The sequence below is a fragment of the Clupea harengus genome, chromosome 1 (genome assembly GCF_900700415.2).
Source record: "Clupea harengus chromosome 1, Ch_v2.0.2, whole genome shotgun sequence".
Taxonomy (NCBI): domain Eukaryota; kingdom Metazoa; phylum Chordata; class Actinopteri; order Clupeiformes; family Clupeidae; genus Clupea; species Clupea harengus.
Genome location: NC_045152.1, coordinates 9,197,945 through 9,214,739, shown reverse-complemented (window position 1 = coordinate 9,214,739; position 16,795 = coordinate 9,197,945). Strand labels below are relative to the sequence as shown.

The following is a 16,795-nucleotide window of genomic DNA, read 5'->3' as shown; positions in this document are numbered from 1 at the left end:
AGTTTATACACCAGAAGTGAGGGCATGAATTTGGATGTGGTGTGTTGTGTATTTGAAGAACAGCAGGGGCACCATGGATCACGACAGACTGCATATGGTGCCACCCTCCAAACTAGAGTCCCGTTGTGTTACCCTTTGATTTATGTCTGTGAACCCTACTAATATGCCTGCAGTGATCTAACTAATACATGGGCACAGTTCAAATGGATAATGAAAGAGCACTAAGTTCAGTTTAGATGTCTTTGTGTCAACAACATAAGTTGCCAAAAAATGGCAATAACATTTTTTCATTCAGTTTTCATTTATTCCATTCCAGCTACTGTTGTTACCCTCCTACTAAAACTGTTAGCACATCTACATGCCATGATTTTCTAACAAACTGGCCGCTAAACGGTGCAGCTACGCTAATGTGCTTCCATGGTCCACTTGCACTGTGTTTTGAGCCATAGCTAGCCAGCTAGCAGCAAATCACATAAGGGATGAAAGGATAGGATGGAAAAACAGTTATCACAAAATCACAGAACTGCCACAGGGAGCCTCAGGCAGGTTCATAAGATTCAAGGATCTCAAGGTAGCTCAAGGTTGCAAATCTCCGAACTCGTGCTAAGATCTACAGGCGAACACCAAACACACTTATCTCAAGGTAACAGACAGATGAGACAGACTGATCAGCAGAGGTCTGAGCCACTTTTTTGAAAATCTTAATTTTATTAAAATAAGAGTTGTACATACAGGTTCCCTCGCCTTCCTTGCCCTTGCTCCGTCCGGAGATGTGAGTTGGTGTCATTGATTTTTTTTTTTTTCTATCTCTCTTTCCTTTGTGTGGATTTTTTCGATGTCTTGGTTGCCCTCTTCACTTCATTTCTCCAGTTGGGCTTGCATAAGTTATAGAAAGTATACGTAGGTCACTGACATTAAATTCAACAAATGGATCCACTGTTTCAGTTATTCATTTGTTAAGTTATTTATTTACTGTTAACCGTTTTACAAGCAGTAGTAGCAGATGTATATTTGTGTATTTCAAACCTCTGTTCAGGTTATCCTTTGTTGTGATTAAAGGGCTTAAACGGTCATGCTTGTTCTGGGCTTAGCTGAGCGTGTACCCATGGCGCATATATATGAGGCTTGACGGCAGTAGGGACGAGCGTCTGTCTGAATGAAGGACGCATTATAAATGGGAGTCCCCACTTCCTCTGACTTGAGACAACAGTGATGGAACGGAAACTGAGGTCATTTTAAATGTAAAAGTCCCTGTGGGGTTGAGCCGTGAGCAAGAATATAAAACAGTCAGTTCTGACAGCCAAGGCCCTCACAAACACAGTCTCATCAAATACTCCTGCTGCTCCCCTGCCGTTTGGGGCATAAAAATGTTTTTCTCGATCGCTTACACACTGTAAATCTACACTATCGGCGCTATAGTTACACTGTACACTGTAACTGGTCCTGTTAGCTAAACATCCTAAACCATGACGCCATCTACCAAAAGACAGACCCATTTCCCAAAGCTATAAACACTATTCCGCTGTTTTCACACATTATTCAGATTTTTTTTTTTTTTTAACTCTCCACACAAATCTCTTGATATATGACTGGCTGCACCATGTGCTCATTTAGAAAGCATTGGCATTCAATATCATTAACTCAAGTAATCACAGCTCGAATCCAATTAGCACACAATTCCCCTGGTGGAAACACTAAGAGTTCAAATTGTTCACGAACCAATCAGAGCCTCAGGATAAATAAACAAAAGGGCCATAAACCAGACCAGGGGTTATCAGGGGTTATATAGGTAAATACATTAACGTTAACGGAAATTATTTCACTGTATTCCACATTGTTTATCAGTTGCATACATTACATTTTTTTTTTCACCGAATTTCAGTTTATTTTACTACAGGTACATTGAGGAATAAAAAAAATTGTGTGTTGTGTTTTCATATTGTGTTCATCTGGTAAAGAGGTTGTTCTGGTGAGAAACCATAAGCATCATTACTCATTACAGTAACAGGATTCTACATTAATGTTTTGAATTGATCTCACCAGCGTGTAATGGCTGTTTTGTAGTGTATGTGTATTAGATGGTTTTTGTGTGATTCTGAAGGCAAAGTGTGGTTTCGACGTAAGATTAAACGATTTTGAGAGTTTTGTTTTGACATGGAAATTTGAAGTTTGTTAAAATTGGAGTTTTGGGAAATGGACCATAACTTCCAAAAACGTTGTCATGGCAATCAAAAAAATAACGTATTATATCAGTTTGGATGTTTTTAAGTAAATAAGTCTTCAGTGAACATCCCACCCTCTCACACACCCGCGAGTAGATGCGGTGTCACTTCGTCCTCCCTCAGAACAGAACGCCCTGCAGAGCCTCACTGCCTGGGCCTGTCCTTCTCCTGGTGATGCAGCATTGCAGGAAACCTCCTTGTGTGTCAGCTAGGCTGTAAGGCTAGGTCATATATCCAGTAGGTCGCTGAAGCAGAGCAGATATCTTCGGAGCGCAGGTTCACTGAGTGAATGTGCAATTCTGGAACAGCAGGGCTCAGAGGAGAAAGGACGGGGGAGGGGTGTCTGAGGGCTAATAACTAAATGTTGTGAAAGTCTGTTTTTGTTGTTACATCAGCAAAGGTTGTCGACATCGAAATTGCTAGAATTTTACTGTGGTGTTCTGGGTTGAACTTTGTGAACTTCATAGATGCCTTGCTTTTGAGGAATATCCATGCCTGGAGTAACATTTGTTATCTTTTATGCAGGGTAGGTAAAAAAAAAAAAACCATTTGCAATGGTGTGACTCAGCAGAGGTGGCATATGCCAGGGACACCACAACGATATTTTTGCCTGAATGCGAGTTATAATGGTGCAACCTGCCTGCCTTTGGGCCTCAGTTTTACATTTATAAAAAGCCATGAATCTTAAGCCAGCGAGACTCTGCCCTCCGATCAATAGAAGAGAATCTGTCAGGCAATCAAGCGCTGCTGCCGGGGCAATACAGAGCTCAGGGCAGAGCTGATGTGTTGGTTCTGCTGGTATTGAAGAATCACCAGCAGGAGATAAAGGCCCAACTCATCCTGTTCCTGTAATGAATGGATGGATGGCCTCCTTTGTTACTGGTTAGGAGGAATGGATGTGGAAGGAGGATTGTGTGTGTGTGTATGCACGTGTGTGTGTGTGTGTCTGTGTATGCACGTGTGTGTGTGTCTGTGTATGCACGTGTGTGTGTGTGTGTCTGTGTGTGCACATGTGTGAGTGTGTGTGTATGTGTATATGTGTGTGTTTTTCTGTGTGTGTCGGTGTGTGTGTGTGTGTTTGCGTGTGTGTGTGCGTGCATGTTTGTGTTTGTGGTTGGAGTGATGTGTTGACAGCATCTAAAGTATCCTCTGTCTCCCACACCGCCCCTTCCTCTCTCTCTTCCCCCCTCTCTTTTCCTGCCTGCGTTCAATCTCTTCACGAACAGAAGACAAAGTGTCTGGAATCAATTAGCACTACGTGTGGAGGATGTGGGATTTTCCCGCGCTCTCTTGGCCCAAGCCCCTTATGTGTGTTTGTGTGTGTGTTTGTGTGTGTGTGTGTGTGTGTGTGTGTCTTGGGATTTGGTGTGACACGAGAGAGGGCCGTAAACCTCAGAAATGGAAGTGATGGCGGATGTGCAGAAAAAAAGATAAAGAAGGAGTGGTGAGAGGATGCCAGTGCTTGTTTGTGTGTGTGTGTGTGCGTATGTGTGTATGTGTGTGTGTGTGGTTTGTGTGTGTGTGTGCGTGCATGTGTATGTGTGTGTAAGTGTGTGTGTGTGCCTGTATGTGTATGTGTTTGTGTGTGTGTGCCTGTATGTGTTTGTGTGTGCGTGTGTGGGTGTGTGTGTGCCTGTACGTCTTTGTGTGTGTGTGTCTGTATGTGTTTGTGTGTGTGTGCCTGTATGTGTTTGTGTGTGCCTGTATGTGTTTGTGTGTGTGTGTGTGCCTGTGTGTGCCTGTGTGTGTGTGCGTGTGCTCACTCTGTTTTCAAGACACTATTCCCTGTTGAGTTCCCAGTGGGGGTCCTTTGTGCATCAACAGGGAGTGAGTGAGGAAGAAAGAAGAAGGATAGAAAGAGATGTGAAGGAAGACAAAACAATATTAAACGCCTCATCTTGGTTGAGCAGTGCAGATATGTAAGACCTGACTCATTACTATCGCGGAGAGCACAGTGAGAGTCATTCTTAGCACTTATTCATGCTATTGTTCGCACACAGTGGTGGAAATCTGTAATCACTACGTGTGAATGGGGGGGCCTACTGCCTGTTGGTTAATGAACAGCACTCAGTCATGTGTATGGCGTGTGTGTGTCTGTGTATGTGTGTGTTTCTGTGTGTGTGTGTGTGTGTGTGTGTGTGTGTGTGTGTGTGTGTGTGTCTGTGTCTGTGTCTGTGTGTATGTTTCTGTGTGTTTCTGTGTGTGTGTGTTTCTGTGTGTGTGTGTGTGTGTGTGTGTGTGTGTGTATGTTTCTGTGTGTTTCTGTGTGTGTGTGTGTGTGTGTGTGTGTGTATGTTTCTGTGTGTTTCTGTGTGTGTGTGTGTGTGTTTGTGTGTTTGTGTGTGTGTGTTTCTGTGTGTGTGTGTGTGTGTGTGTGTGTGTGTTCTGCATGCACATCTGATCATTCAGAGGCAGTTGGTGAGAAGCCCAGCTTGAGTGTGGCCTGAGGTCATGTTGAGCTGGAGGTGTTGACCTTATGGGCCGGAGCGGGGGAAGTGTGAGCGGAGCACGGCTGGGACACAGAGCCCCGAGTGGTCATGCTGTCACGGCTCGGGACCAGACCACAGCTCCGGGGAGAGATGAGCCAGGCAGAACAATTAGCGAGCTGTAGCACAGGCGCTCACACACCGCACCACACCACACCACACCACACGCATACGAGAACACTCCCAGCACCGGCACGTGCAAACAAACAAATACAGAGAAACACCGACACACACAAACAGAGAGAGAAAGAGAGAGGCTCTTTTATTCTCTCACACACACAGACACACACACACAGAGACACACACACACACAGACACACACACACACAGACACACACACACACACACACACACACACACACACACACACACACACACACACACAGAGAGAGAGACACACACAAGCATCAGAGCCAGACTCCAACAAGCTCTGAGGCTTTGTTGCGTGAGAGGGAAATGATGTCATGGGAACGAGGCATGGTGCTGGCACGCTGCTGCTCTGCTCTGCTCTCCTTGTCATCGCCAGACTGCTGGAGATAAACACAGAGCCTATCACACACACACACACACACACACACACACACACACACACACACACACACACACACACACACGATTACACACACACACACCACACGCACAGACACACACACGCACTCTCACATACACACCAACCACATACAAAACACACGCACGCATGCACACACAAGCACACACGCACGCACGCATGCATACACACACCACACATACACACACACACCACAGACACACACATGCACACACTGAACTCCTGCAGCTTTTCTCTGTGTTTATTTGCTTGGATAAGCGGATGGATGGATGGTTAATTGTTTATTTGCCTTTTTTTTGGCCGTCCATTTTGAGCCTGTTCAAAGGATGCTTCTGTCAGACTTCTTGCGTTGTTTACACGGCGAAGCCCAGAGCTTTAGGATGTCTCTTGGTGACCGGTTGCTACTGCTGAGTGTAAGCCCTGTTTGCCACCCTGATTCCACCCCCAGATGGAAGGCCAGGATGAGAAGACTGTGTGGGGTTGGGAGCGCTACGGTTCCATGTGGTGTTGTGTTTGATTTGCCAGTATCACATGAACTGATCCTCGGAACTTTGATCCGAGAGTCAAAGGACGCCTCCCTGATCTGTCCCATGAACTATCACAAGCCAGTGAATATGCATGGCCTCCCTAAACACCAATGTGTGGCTGTTCTTCTCCATCTGGAGGTCCCTGTCCCACATTGATCTCTCTCTCTCTCTCTCCCTCTCTCTTTCCCTCTCCCTCTCCCCCCCTCTCTCTCCCTCTCCCCCCCTCTCTCTCTCTCCTCCTCTCTCTCTCTCTCTCCCCCCCCCTCTCTCTCTCTCTCTCTCCCTCTCTCTTTCCCTCTCCCCCTCTCTCTCCCTCTCCCCCCTCTCTCTCTCTCCTCCTCTCTCTCTCTCCCCCTCTCTCTCTCTCTCTCTCTCTCTCTCTCTCTCTCTCTCTCCCTCTCTCTTTCCCTCTCCCTCTTCCCCCTCTCTCTCCCTCTCCCCCCCCTCTCTCTCTCTCTCCCCCTCTCTCTCTCTCGTGCCTCCACAGAACGCCATGGTGTCCTTTAAGGAGCTGTGCGGCCTGGCCCCCGCCGCCAACATGAAGCAGTGCATCATGACGGTGTCCTCCTGGCTGCTGAACAGCGAGCGCTCCCTGCGGGTGGCCGTGGACCTGAGCGAGACCTACCCCACCATGGAGGCCCAGGGGCCCGTGCCCGAGCTGCTGCGCAAGGTGCTCAACGCCTACGACACGGTACGGCTCACATCTCTGCCTCCCACACGCAACACACACACACGTGCAGGCACGCAGACACACACACACGCACACACGCACGCACGCACGCACGCACGCACGCACGCACGCACGCACGCACGCACGCACGCACGCACACACACACACAGACACACACACAGACACACACACAACACACACAATCACACACACACATACACACACACACACATACACACACACACACAGACACACACACACACACAATCACACACACACACACACACACACACACACACACACACAACACTGTTTGCTTTGTTCCTAACTCTCTATTCTATCTTCACTGTGCACACACAGAGTGTTCCATCCTATCAGTGAGATATAGTACTATAAGGTCTTGTCCTGACAGCATTCAACATAGCATAGTCGACTCATATCTACTGCTTTAGACACAGTAGGCTCCATTTGCAGATAATCTGCTAATATGGCGTGCTGAACACATAATAACCAGTACGGTACCTTTCCACCACACCTATCATTATTCCACCGTCAATTCTCCCATTCACTGATAATCATGTATGACCAGCCCAGCGTTATCACATGTCATACAGGACATTTGCTCCCTGTTTTTAAAGCTAGTTAGATACAGTAAAGCTCCAATTACAAGACAGATTGTAAACTCATCATCATAGTTGCATAATATGGTGTGCAGGACCACCTCTGAGACCTGATAGGGTAATGTACTAAAAAGCATGTGTCATCCAGTGTTTTTGGAACTAACCGCAAGGGAAAAGCCAAAAGCTAACCTCGCTGAATATAGCATTGCTGGTGCCTGCCAAAAACAACTGCTTTTGGCGTCTATCTTTGCTGATCTTATCCTTACGAGTGTCACTGTATGCTAATTGCTCTGTCTGTGTTTGTATGTGTGTGTGTGTGTGCGCGTAAATATGCATATGTGTTCAGGTTTTTGTCGGTGTGTGTGTGTGTGCGAGCGTAAGTATGCATATGTGTTCATGTTTCTGCCGGTGTGTGTGTGTGTGTGTGTGTGTGTGTGTGTGTGTGTGTTATAATGAGTGTGTGTGTGTGATAGACAGGGTTGTAACCTTAAAGCTGTGAAATGGAAAAAGCAGGCTGTCCCCAGCAGAGGGGTCAGTCACTTGAGTGCTGCTGGCAATGCTGGCCTGCCAAAAACACAGCCATCTGTGTGTGTGTGTGTCTGTGTGTGTGCGTGTGTGTGTGCGTGTGTGTGTGTGTGTGTGCGTGTGTTCCAGTGATCCTGTGAGAGAAAGAAATATATAAATAAGGAGAAGAAAAAAGTCTGAGTTTGAGTGTGTGTGTGTGTGTGTCTTGTGTAAGATGGATGAGGAGAGGAAACATGTCCGTGAGGGAGTGTGTGAGAACGCGTTGTGTCGCTTGTTGTTGGGCCCTTCGCCCAGAGCCAGTATCACCCTGCTCAGACATCCTCTCTGGGGAGAGCACGAGGTCGCCCTCATCTCCCCACTGAGTTCCAATGTGATGATGCTCAGTTCACAATGTGGTCGTCAAGGGTGTGTGTGTGTGTGCATGTGTGTGTGCATGTGTGTGTGCATGTGTTTGTATTTGAGAGAGGGGGGAGGTCAAAGTAGGCTGTTCAGTTTTGACACAATGTAAGGAAAAGGGAAAGAACTAAAGTGAAATAAAACAGACAAGAGATTAAGTATTCTGGAGTGTGTGCATGTATGTGTGTGTGTGTGTGTGTGTGTGTGTGTGTGTGTGTCAATGTGTGTGTATGTGTGTGTGTAAGTGAGAGAGAGGGAGAAAGAATGAGAGAAAGAGTATGTGGCTGTAGTAGCCGGGCCTTGCAGTGCTAATGTACGTGAGAGGAGGAAGGTGCCGGTGTGGAAGTCTCACTTCCTGTGGTGACCTGACTTCCTGTGTCCTGTATCCTGCAGATGATCCAGACCAGTCGCACTCTAATCGAGTCAGCAGACGGAGTCTACGCCAAACTCACACAAGCACAACGAGCAGGTAACACACACACACACACACACACACACACACAGTCATATTAAGTCACATTTACACTCATTCACACTCACATGCACATACGCTGTCTAATGAAACCAGAAGAAAACCTAATTACAGAGACCTTACAAACACACACATACACACACTGTGTCAGGTGCACAATAGCACACTCCCAAGCAACATAAACAACCCCCCTCCCCTCCCCTCCACATCCCGCGTATAAACACACCCCTTCCAAAACCAGTAGAAGTCAATGGAAGCACCAAGCTGTAGGAAAGATGAATAAAACAGGGTGCAGACAGGAAGCACTCTCTGAAAGAGTGGACAGGATGAGCTGTGAGAGAGGTGGAAAGAGTGGAGGACAGGAGACAAAGGAAGAAAGAGTGGAGGACAGACCGCCTTGGAGCAAAACACACACACAAAAAAAAAAGAGCACCAGATGCACCATATCCAGCTAGACAGTAATAAACGATAACAGAGTCGGGTTTAGCATATGGCCACTGTGTGTGGGTGTCACTTAGAGGCTCTGATCTTTGTTCCGTAGCCTGGCTACCGTTCTGACCAGATGACAATGAGAGTATGCAGGGTGCTGGTGGGGCTTTATTTTGAAATGCCCTGTTCAAGAAGAGGAGATGCTGGTGTTGAAATGCCCCGAGAGGGTGGGGCTGGGGGGGTTGAGGGGGCGTTGGAACAGGAGGGGGAGGAGGCGGTGTGAGATGAATCACACTCTGCCTCATTATCATCATGATTGCTTTTCAGTTTGCCAAACAGCTGAGGGCATGAGACACACAAACATGCACATACACACACACACACAGAGATACACACACCCACACACACACAGATACACACACACACACACACACACACACACACACACACACACACACAGATACACATGTATACACAAATGCCCAAACAGCTCAAACTGAACGCATCCTATTTTCACACTTTTCTCACAAAATGTGAAGCCCTAGAGACACCCCAGCATATCTCCTTTCTCTCACTCCTCTCTGCCCTAGTCTGCGTTTTCTCCCTTAGCTAAGAGACTGCTCTGCCAAATACACAACACTCTACTGAAACGGCACAATTCCTCACAGTTTATCACTCAGACTCACACTGGTAAATGTCCCTAAGTCATCCGTTGTTCGACTCTCTCACTGCAAGAAGTTTCCCTCTCCAGGACGTGTGCTCTTCTGCAGTGTCTACAACATCCTAATGTCTCGCTTTCTTCCCTTCCCTTCACTTCCCTTCCCTCTCCCCTCCTCCCTTCCTCCCCCCCTCTCTCTGTCATTCCATACAGAGCCCAGCCTGGGTTTGTTTGAGTCTTAGTGAGTGCAATATTCATGCAAGCCCTGCAGTTATACGCAGTTATACACACACACACACACACACACACACACACACACACACACACACATACACACATACACACATATGCATACAGATACACGCGCACACACACACACACACACACACACACACACATACACACACATGCATACAGATACACGCGCACACACACACACACACACACACACACACACACACACACACACACTCACACATGTACAACAGGGAGTTCTCAGAAGGGGTCACAACCTCCTTTCTTGTTTAAAAACTTGAAGAAAAAAATGACCACAATGGGGTGAAGTTACTGCTGTAAAAAAAACAATGTAGTGCCAGAGCTCTGGTCTCAGGCTCTGGTCTCAGTGACTCAATGTAGTGCCAGAGCTCTGGTCTCAGCGACTCACTTTGTTTTGGGCAGGAAACAGCTGCTTTAACCATCTGACACTTTTTTCCAATGTGAATCCAAATGTAATTCAATGGAACCTCATAAACAGTTTGAATAAAAGGAGTTGGCATTGTTTTGAGGACATATTTCTGTCATTGCTATGTATCTGCAGTATGAGAAGAATGTTGGACAACCCACCCACCCCCACCCCTAAATGAGTAATTATGGGTTGTCAGATACCTCAAGTCGTGATAAACAGCTCATACACAAGATATGCTGACATGATTTACAATTATCAGAACCAGACTACCGCAAAAAACATGACTCACCATAACCAGGTCCAGACTACAGGAAGACATCATATTGTTATTAACAGCTAATAAGCATTGTGTGAACAAAATGGCAGATTCTGAAAAGTAAACTGACCAGCTCCACACCGAAAAGTCATGGAGCAACAGCAGCAAAACATTTTAAATAATTAAAAAACCAAGATAATTAATTTTCAAAAAACCAAACATTAACATTAGTATAATTAATAATGAAATATGGTCAACCTAAATGTAATAATAATTCCAGATTATTGATGTTATAACGTATTACATGATCATGGTCAAATATGCTGTTATTGATTAAGGCAAGGCAAGTGTAGTGTGTGTGTGAGAGAGAGAGAAAAGGAGAGGAATAAAGAAAAGGAAGGGAGAGGACAGACGGAGGAAGAGAAAGGACATGTCTGTGCTTGTCTCATAGCAGAAGAGGGCATGCTGGGGACCAACTGCAAAACAGACACACACACACACACACACACACACACGGACACGCACGGACACGCACGCACGCAGGAACACACACACACATACAAACAAACACACACACAGGCACGCGCATGCACACACAGACAAACACACGCACGCACATATACAGACAAACATACATCACAAACATGGTTTGGGGGGGGGAGAGTTTAGGAGCGAGAGAGAGAGCGAATGAACGAGTGAGTTTCCAAGCAAGAGGAGGAGGAAGAGAAGAAAGAGAGAGACAGGGTTTAGCATCAGCAGTGGCTAGAGTTCAAAGTCTCCAAGGTGATGGAATGCTCCTTCAGCTGAGGTTCATTAAGGCACCAAATAGCAGTGAATAAACAGGCCCAGGCAGCTCTGGCATTCTCTCTCTCTCCCTCTCTCCCCCTCTCTCCCGCTCTCTTTTTTCATCTCTCTCTCTCTCCCTCTATCTTTTCCCCTCTCTCTCTCTCCCTCTCTCACTCTCTCTCCCTCTCTCTATGCTGTGTTTCTGTCTTCCTCTAACTCACAATGTTCCTTTCACTCTGCATAGTTAACGGCATCATGATCTCCATCTTGTCTTCTTGGAATCTAGGATTCTTCTTTATTGTTGTGCTTTTTCATTTCCTCTCTTTCATCTCTCTCTGTGTTTTTCTTTCTGTTGTGGATTTGATCCTGAATTGAACCCTCTTACATTTTCTTGAGATCCTCTCAGCCCAAAATATCCTCTCCCCTCATCCGTTCATCTGTCTATGTCTTTGTATTTCTCTCTCCCTCACTCTTTCTCTCTCTCTTTCTCTCTCTTTCTCTCCTTTTCTCTTTCTCTGTCTGACTCATCTGTTTACGTATATGCCCAAGGAGGCTACACTCAAGGGAGTTATACACACAACACACACACACACACACACACACACACACACACACACACACACACACATGCTCACCCACTCTCATTACTTGGAGACTCACAAACATAGACATACACTCTCCCTCTCTCTCTCACTCTCTCTCTCTCTCTCTCTCTCACACACACACACACACACACACACACACACACACACACACACACACACACACACACAAACTGCAGAGGGGATGCAATGAACAGATCAGACAGCTTGACAGTTCAAACACAGAGGTGTGAGATGGACTTGCTCAAGCACAAGTCCCATGTCACATCGTCCTCTTTCTCTGTTTTGCCTTCTTCACTTTCTTTCTTTACTCTCTCTCTCTCTCTCTCTCTCTCTCACTTTCTCTCTTCCTCTCTGTTTATTTTCCTGTCTCTCCATGTCTTATTCCCTATTATCCTGTTCTTTTCACCAACCCCACTCTCCTTATTATATGTGGTCACAGTAGAACCTGTGTCTGTGACAGCCCTGTCATTGTGTGTGTGTGTGTGTGTGTGTGTGTGTGTGTGTGTGTGTGTGTGTGTTAGGGCTGAACGATTTGGGGAAATAATCTAATTGCGATTTTCCCCCCCAATATTGCGATTGCGATTTAATATGCGATTTTTTTATTTTATCCTAATTTTTTTCCCAACAAATAGTAATGAATGATTTCAATATGACCAACACAATATTAGATACATTTAGTGTAAAATATTATTTCCCACAATTAAAATTTTTATTTAACTGCTCATTACAGAATCAAGAACAACAAATCGGTGGTTTTGCCATTGTGCATTTAAGTAATTTAAACAAAGTCATTGTAAGAATAAACACAAGGCATGCACTTTTTAAACACTGTGTGCAAAATTTACCATCTTAAGAAAAAGAAAAAAATTATATATATTTTTTTTTTTTTTTTTTTAGATCACGTTTTTAAATCGTGGACGTTGCGGTTAGAAAATCGCGTTCTATCATATCGCGATTAAATCGCAAATGCAATTAATCGTTCAGCCCTAGTGTGTGTGTGGTTATACCTGCTGTGTATGTGTATTAGTCATCGCCACAGAGAGTCCTTCTCTATGCCAATAAACACTTCATCCAAGCTAATAATTGAAGTGAAAGAAGAGGAAGATGGAGAGAGACAGTCTAATAGGAGAAGAGGCTGGAACCAAAGGATAAGCTGGAAAACTGAGTGTGTGCGTGGTGTTTGTGTGTGTGTATGTGTGTGTGTGTGTGTGTGTGCACGTGCGTGCGTGTGTGTGTGTTTGTGTGTGAGGGCAAGTGAGAGAAAGGGGATGTCGGCAGACAAAGAGAGCAGTCATTAACTGTGTAAATATGAAATTGAGAGGTTAACAGCGAGGATATTGGAGTATTATTTATTATTCAATATTGTTCTGCCCAGCAGTGAGATAATTGGGAGATGTTGTTGTTTTATCCCCCCGGGCAAAGCTTCATGGATATTGTCCTGCGTTTAGTTGGTGGCCAAGGACATTGGGTGGCACATGTCTGAGAGCCGGGCTGTGTTTATGCAACACCAGATCAATCACAGGAGGTCTGATGACCCCCAACCCTGTCATCTTGCGGTCCGTCGCGACACCTGCCATTACATGCTAATCATGTGTCACATCCAAATCCCAAATTAACCCGTCTCAAATAAAGCCACAGACGTCAGCCATCGCCATGGAGACCGTGTCCGTCTCCCTGGATGAATTATACTATGGTGATTTGTCATTAAAAGCACACAACCAGACGCCAACACATGCACACACACACACACACACACACACACACACACACACACACACACACACACACACACACACACACACCTGTCATCACTGTAATATCACTGCACCCTTCACCCTGCAAAGGTTGATTAACTTCAAATAGCACCTTTCATACTAAGTCAGTTAGTTCAAACGCATGTCATTTGTCATATATATTTCTCCTCTATATGGGCTTTGTGTGTGTGTGTGTGTGTGTGTGTGTGTGTGTGTGTGTGTGTGTGTGTGTGTGTGTGTGTGTGTGTGTGTGTGTGTGTGTGTCTGTGTCTGTGTGTCTGTGTGTGCATCTATGACAAGATGTTGCTGTGTGTCTGTCTCTTGGCCTCTGTATGTGTGAGTCTGCTGGGATCTGTGTGTGTGTGTGTGTGTGTTTGTGTGTGTGTGTGTTTGTTAGAAGGTGTTTTTGAGCAAGGGTTGGTGAGGCCTTGTGTTAAGTGACTGTTCTCTCCCTCCACCATGTCAGCACCTAGGTAGAGCAGCAGCAGCCTGTCCAGTAGAGTAGCCACCGTGCCCATCTCAAACGGCACAGAGGAGCCTGCCCAGTAGAGTAGCCACCGTGCCCGTCTCAAACGGCACAGAGGCGCCTGCCCAGAAGAGTAGCTAGCCACCGTGCCCGTCTCAAACGGCACAGAGGAGGACAGATAAAACCGAGAGATCAAGACGATAGAGAGAATGAAAGAGGAGGGAATAGAGGGAGAGGGTGAAAAAGAAAGATAGAAGAAGAAGAATCAAGTAAACTTATTTTTTTTTGTATTTGTATAGCACATTTTAAAACATCAGCAGCTGTAGCAAAGTACTTTTCCAGTTGAGGTAAAGTAGATGAGATGAAAATCAATTTAGACAAGAATTAAAGGGAATAAAAGGAAAGAAACAACTAAAAGAAAAAAAGAAAAAAAAGTAGAAAGAATAAAAGACAAAATAACACAAAAATAAAAACAAAACAAAAGAATCTAATGAAAGAGCAACAATTTAAAAAGTGTAGATAAAATAACCATAGTGATAAAACAACCATAAAATGGATAAGTGAGCCAAATAAAAAGAACTAATAGAGTAAAAGAATAATGTTTTATTGTGCACTGTCCCTGTCTTGAAAAATAAATTACAATTACAAAGAATAATAAACCAACAAGTTAGAGGTAGGAGTAGACCAAAACCACAGGGCAACATCAGACTGATCTAAAAGCATAAATAAAAGCACAACCTCAGACTGAACTAAAAGCACAAATAAAAGCACAACCTCAGACTAAAGTAAAAGAAGAGTGGAGGATAGAGGGAGATAAGGAAGGGGAGAGGAGAGGGAAGAAGAGAGGTAGAGGAGAGAAGAGGGAAGAAGAGAGGTAGAGGAGAGGAGAGGGAAGAAGAGAGGCAGAGGGCGACGATGGTGGCCCGGGTCTCAGAGGGTTTGGGAAAGTGGGACGAGTGGCTCAGGGGAGACTGAGGCAGCAGTGAAGGTGTCTTTCATAAACCTCCTAAGTGTCCTAGCACATGGGAAAGTGGATCTGTCCTCTGTGTGTGTGTGTGTGTGCGTGTGTGTCTGTGTGTTTATGTCTTTTCCCAGTTCAGTGTAGAAATGGACATGAGAGTGGATTGGTGTGGCATTGGCATTGGTTTCATGTTGTGTCTCCGCATACTAAAGCTGTGGCATAATTGACTGTGTAGGAGTGGAGGAGTGCAGTTCTGCGCTTTGGCATGTGCTCCCATGTCTGAGACAGGGCCATGAGTGCTTCTCCCTTACAGCCAAAAGACTGAGCAGATGCTGCTGTAACTCACCACGTCCTCCGTAATGAGCCATGATACCTACAGCAGCTCAGACGCTCTGTCAGTGGCCATCCTCAGTGGCCAGCTCACACCTCACCACACTGTGTCATTGACAGACAAGTTGTCTGTCTGTCTGTCTGTCTGTCTGTCTGTCAGTCTGTATGTCTGTCTGTCTGTCCTCCTCCTCCTCGTCTGTCTTTCTCTCTGGGGTTCTACCTGTCTGTCTTCTTACCCTTAATTTTTTTTGCTCTCTGAGTTTCTGTGTTTCTCTTGTCCTTTCTATATATATATATATATATATGCTCATGCCTGGCCATGACAACAAATAGTCATTTCAATTCATTTCATGAAGTGAAGGATATCGGGGTAGCAGAACTCATTTCAACTGTTTGTGAAGGATATTATTATTCCCCACAGGGTTGGATTTCCACGAGGACCTTCACCGCATCGGTGCCAAGGAGGGCCTGAAGGGCAGGAAGCTGCAGAAGGCCATGGAGAGCTACGCCTGGAACATCACCGTGCTCAAGGTACACACGCTGTATTTACCGTCATTCGCTTGACAGATTCTTTGGTGTTTTGACTCACGGTTCACAAATACCCCACTGATGAAATGGTACGACAACGTCTCTTTTTCGCTATGGAGCTTTTTATTTTTTGCTGTGAAACTGAGACCTTTTGAAGGTCTTGGCTGCTATGGTTCAGCTGTTACACCAAAGGCACAATAAAAATGTAGTAACTGCAAGAGCTTTTTTCTGTAATTAAATCACAGGTGCACAGAAGCACAGTCTGAAATGGAATTGTACACAGCATTGCTCGACTAGACATACAGACGGTAGTGGGAAACAAACCTGTAAACCTGTATGTCAGTAGACATAAGAGGGTGAATGAAGGCTGCCACTGCACCTTAGACAGTGTAGTAGATTGACTCTGTTAGGGAAGATAGCTGTTGGTGCCGCGGCTTTTAACCAGAATATCTACCTTTCCCCATCAGCCGTACGGCCCAAACGCCTCCGCCCTAAAGTGTGTGTTTCAGCAGGCATCATCCAGCCCGGGCTCGGCGGCGTCCCTGTGACCTTGATGTTGTGATCACCAGCCGCTCCTCCTCCTCCTCCTCCTCCCCAGCTTCAGTCGCGTGTGCCGTCACGACCAGTAGACTCGTGTGCGCAGGTGGAGGCAAGAGGAGGCGCAGCTGTCGGGAATGGAGGGGGGGGAGGCAGGGAGGAGAGAGGGAGAGGGGAGGCAGGGGAGAGAGGGAGAGGGGAGGCAGGGAGGAGAGAGGGAGAGGGGGGAGGCATGGAGGAGAGAGGGAGAGGGGAGGCAGGGAGGAGAGAGGGAGAGGGGAGGGGAGTGAGAGACGAGGCCGCCGGCGGGAAAG

The 16,795-nt window shown here is 45.9% G+C and overlaps 1 protein-coding gene across 1 annotated transcript in view; it reads left to right on the top strand.

The window, feature by feature from the left end:
- The window catches only part of plcl5 (phospholipase C like 5), a 64,734-nt gene that overhangs the window by 42,208 nt on the left and 5,731 nt on the right, over nucleotides 1-16,795 (top strand). Inside the window, exons 3-5 of the mRNA XM_031566761.2 lie at nucleotides 6,291-6,494; nucleotides 8,408-8,483; nucleotides 15,838-15,947. Coding sequence (XP_031422621.1) covers nucleotides 6,291-6,494; nucleotides 8,408-8,483; nucleotides 15,838-15,947 — 390 coding nt within the window. The remainder of the gene's footprint in view (nucleotides 1-6,290; nucleotides 6,495-8,407; nucleotides 8,484-15,837; nucleotides 15,948-16,795) is intronic.